The sequence below is a fragment of the Sinocyclocheilus grahami genome, unplaced genomic scaffold (assembly GCF_001515645.1).
Source record: "Sinocyclocheilus grahami isolate Dianchi unplaced genomic scaffold, SAMN03320097.WGS_v1.1 scaffold2360.1, whole genome shotgun sequence".
Classification (NCBI taxonomy): domain Eukaryota; kingdom Metazoa; phylum Chordata; class Actinopteri; order Cypriniformes; family Cyprinidae; genus Sinocyclocheilus; species Sinocyclocheilus grahami.
This window is the reverse complement of record NW_015507539.1, coordinates 31,660-35,455: the sequence shown is the minus strand read 5'-3', so window position 1 is coordinate 35,455 and position 3,796 is coordinate 31,660. Positions and strand designations below refer to the sequence as shown.

At 42.8% G+C, this 3,796-nt stretch overlaps 1 protein-coding gene across 2 annotated transcripts; it reads left to right on the top strand.

The window, feature by feature from the left end:
* The first annotated feature begins 1,037 nt into the window (after nucleotides 1–1,037).
* On the top strand, nucleotides 1,038–3,707 carry LOC107574847 (univin-like). 2 transcript variants are annotated; one of them, XM_016261281.1, is made up of 5 exons: nucleotides 1,038–1,246; nucleotides 1,958–2,100; nucleotides 2,185–2,256; nucleotides 2,507–2,601; nucleotides 2,718–3,707. In XM_016261281.1, the coding sequence occupies exons 1-5, from the start codon at nucleotides 1,143–1,145 to the stop codon at nucleotides 2,865–2,867; spliced, it is 564 nt and encodes a 187-aa protein (XP_016116767.1). In that variant the 5' UTR covers nucleotides 1,038–1,142; the 3' UTR covers nucleotides 2,868–3,707. The 2 variants fall into 2 exon arrangements, with proteins under 2 accessions (XP_016116767.1, XP_016116766.1); XM_016261280.1 differs by having other exon boundaries at nucleotides 2,182–2,256.
* The last annotated feature ends 89 nt before the right edge of the window (nucleotides 3,708–3,796 follow it).

Sequence of the window (3,796 nt, the reverse complement as noted above, 5' to 3'; positions counted from 1 at the left end):
TTCCTGATAATGTTCGGGGTTCAGACACACTCTCTCTGTTTAAATCTAGATTAAAGACGCATCTCTTTGGCCAAGCATTCAAATAATGCATCTCATAATCTTGTACTGCAGTTATATCTGATCAAATGCACATTATTATTCTTTAGTTTGGGTTAAACAAATCAATTTTGCTTGGTTGGAACAGCAGCTACGCTAATTATGTCTCTATGTGTTTCTCTGTTTCTGCTGGGATTAACATCCCGTGGTAACTAGGATTTACACAAGCTTCAGTCTGGATCCAGAACACCTGAGAAGAGATGATGCAACCCCTCAGATGATGCCAACCCTGAAACAACATACTGAACTACCACATTTTGCTATAAGTTTGATTGCATCATATAATAATTGCTGTTAATAGTGTTCATCGTCTGTTTGATTACATGACATTAACTAACTGCAGGATTTTACTGTACATTTCTGCCATATGGACATCAACTTGAGATGGTCACCACTGATAAGCTACTACTAAATATAATGTAGAAACTTTAATTTTCTGTAAAGGTGCTTTGCAATGATTTACATAGTGAAAAGCGCTATACAAATAAACTTGAATTTGAAATATACACCTGGTTCAGGGTTCTCTGTGGCTTACCAATGACCTTACTCGCTATATTAATGACCCTAGTTATTGTATTGATATTCTGATGAATGGCACATTTGCAGCTCAAATGAATATGGGATTTTAAAACTTTGTTGCATTACACACTAAACTACGCACACTAACGGTCACTTGTCCTGGGAATGAGGCGCGTTCACGTATCGCACAGATGCAGGCCGTTTCATGAATGGCTTCTTTATTTGTGCCGCACTGCTGTTCTTTCTGATCTTTTTCATATTTTTCATCTGTCCTCCCGCAGGTTAGAGCTTATCATCTTTGTTAGTGTGTAACCATGTGATAGTGTTTTTCTCAGTTCCACCTTTATTCTCCACCTCCTTCTCAACACCATCCGTTTGCTCGACATGAAAACAGTACAAAGTATTCCAAGGCCAAGCTCGGCCAGGGTAGATAAATCCCTGCTTTCCCAGGCCGCTTCAAACAACATCCATTCATTCCTCTCCAGAGTCCAGAGAGTTTGTCACGAGACGAGCGTTATCCTGCAGTTATGCGTCTGGTGCTGTGTGTCGTCGCCGTTCTGTTCGGGTGTCTTCTCGGAGAGATGTTTGTTCTGCATCCTTCACCTGAGGCATCTGCTGTCAAAGCCAACAGGTAAGCGCTGAGGATTTAAAGATGAACAATGTCATGATGAATGGATCATGGCATCCTGTTTTAATCACCTGCACTTTTGTACATTAGGATGTTTTGGGGAGATCTTTCCAGCTCGTTCACTGTGATCAGTCTATTCACTTGAAGTCTTAGATTTGGTAGAAGTTTAGGCTGATATTTTAGTGCTCGGGGCAAAAGTTGAATCAACCTCATTACAATAGCATGCTCTTCTTCCATTTGAGACTCAAATCCTCCTGGCTGGGCTGATCGTGCTTGACTGACCAAAAGAGAATTGCTGGATATCTTCAGAAAGCTTCTCTTGCTCTGGAGTTTATTTGTTTGCTGGTTTTTATTGTATTAGTTATACTATTTTTGAATTGCTTTTTCTCATGAAAATAGCCTAAGATGCCGACATGTCATTTAATAAAAAAAATACTACTACTACTCTCTTGCTCTGGATTTTACTTCAGTGTTTTGTTGTGTACAGGTTGACTGCAAAGACACATGTAAAGTTCTGGAGGTATAAATGAGGGCATCTCTCTTCTCCTCCGGTGTCCTGTTACAGGGTCAAACGCCGAGCCTTCACAAATACACCAGGCTCCGGTAGCACACGGCTGTGCTTTAAAAAATTTGGCTGCCGTTGGACAGACGCACACACACGAGGTCTGCAGAGGTGTGATGACACTGCGTTTTTTGTTGTTGTTTTTTTTGCAGATGCAAGGGAGAACTGGAAATCAGGAAAATCCTTCTGGAATCTCTAAACCTCCAGCAGGAGCCTCGTGTGTCCGTGTCGAAGATGCACCATTTACGTGAGCAGTGGAAAGCCAGTATGAGAAGCAGCCCCACATCAGCACCAGGTACCTAAACCCCAGAGATCAGGCTCAGGTGAAGACCAGATCAGCCCGGTTTCTGGTGAAGCTGATCTCTTGTCTATTTAGCAGGTAACTCAACGTTTCCCGAGGACTCCAGAAACTCCAGCTGCTGCAAACATTCCTGTCAGGTCTTCATTAAAGGTGAGCGATCAGATGCATCCCGCTACGTTCTCGTTGCTGCAACATTTTTGGTGTTAAAACCAGCTTAAATGAAAGGCCGTACGGCTACAGTGTATATGAGCGCAATGTATAAATACTAAACACTTCATTAATGAAAGCAAGGCTTCGTTTTCTTTAGACATGATACCATTTCTTTTCTTTTGTCTTGGTTTTGGGGTAAAATGTGACATTGGGCTCATCATGCGTGTCTTCTCTTGTGTAAATGGGTCAGATCTGGGCTGGGAGCGCTGGGTGGTTTATCCGGAGAGCATCACCTTCGTCCAGTGCCGATCCTGCGGTTCTGAGAGCGCAGACGCACCTGCGCAGGTGCATTACCTCGGCATCACGTTCAGTCGATCTGTTTTCTGTTCTACACAAACATTTTTCCTCTCATCTACGGGCCTCAGACTGATGAAATGCTGATCTTAATTGTCTTCCCACAGTGCTGCAAGCCGACCGCTCACAGCATCGTCCCGTTCCTCTACGTGGACGACTGGAGCGGTTGGGTTCTGTCCTCGGTGAGTCTGATTCGCCAGTGCGGCTGCGACCCTGGAGAGCAAACACAGGACCCCGAGGTCATGACCCCGTCCTAGAAAGCCTTCCTGACCCGCAGGTCACATGACACAGAGCCACAGAAATGCAGTAGAGAAGCACAGCTTTTTGGATTTGTAGGTTTATAGCTAAGCAGACTTATTTAGCGTCTTTTGCTGCTGTTGGGAGTCAGACTCTCTGACTCTTGTGGGCTGTAAGAGTGGACTCATATAAAGTTCTCAGAAGAGGCAAAAAAAGTTCTCAATCTAAGCATGTTATTTGACTTTCACAGAAATGCACAATGGACCTTCTGTTATAAATCAGTTCAAGGCCAAATCTGTTTTTAACTTCGGGCTTTTATGGGCCTGTGGCTGCAGCAGCCAGCCAATGTTCCCTGAGAAAATGCTGTCGAGCAGCTCTGCCAAAACTCTCCCCGTGCGAATCTGAGGACCAAACAAAGCGTTACATCCAAAATGGCCTTCCTTTAAATCAAATTCTAATGTCAATGATTCCTCTAATGTGGCGTCAGGCGTGATTGTTAGCATAACGTGAGCTGCGTGTTGAGAAATGCCCGGTCTTGTTGAAGAATCGAACGCACATTCCAGCAAGAACATTTCGACTGCGTGTTTGCAAAAACCATCTGGCCATAAATCAGCATCATTTCAAATTCAATGTATAAACAGTATTCAACCCAGGGTTATAAATGATTGAATGTTTCATAACTCGACTTCCATGTTGTAGGCTACACAGCATTGTATTAGAAAATATCAAAAGCATTTCATGTAATCCAGGAATGGCAAACTAACACTTTCACATGCATGTTTAGCTAGTATTTAACAAGATTTACACTTTATATCAAATGTATCAGCAGAATGTTTTATTAAAGAAAGCTTTCATGGCATAAAGATGTGATGTCCTTACTTCACTTCATAAAAGATCCGTTCAACATTTGTTTCTCGTGTGTGTGTGTGTGTGTGTGTTATTTCTGGCA

Coding starts and splice junctions, on each gene's coding strand:
- LOC107574847 (XM_016261280.1), top strand. CDS start 1,143: ATGCGTCTGGTGCTGTGTGTCGTCGCCGTTCTGTTCGGGTGTCTTCTC. Junction 1,247..1,957: donor TCTGCTGTCAAAGCCAACAG/GTAAGCGCTGAG, acceptor TTTTTTTTGCAG/ATGCAAGGGAGAACTGGAAA. Junction 2,257..2,506: donor CTGTCAGGTCTTCATTAAAG/GTGAGCGATCAG, acceptor TAAATGGGTCAG/ATCTGGGCTGGGAGCGCTGG.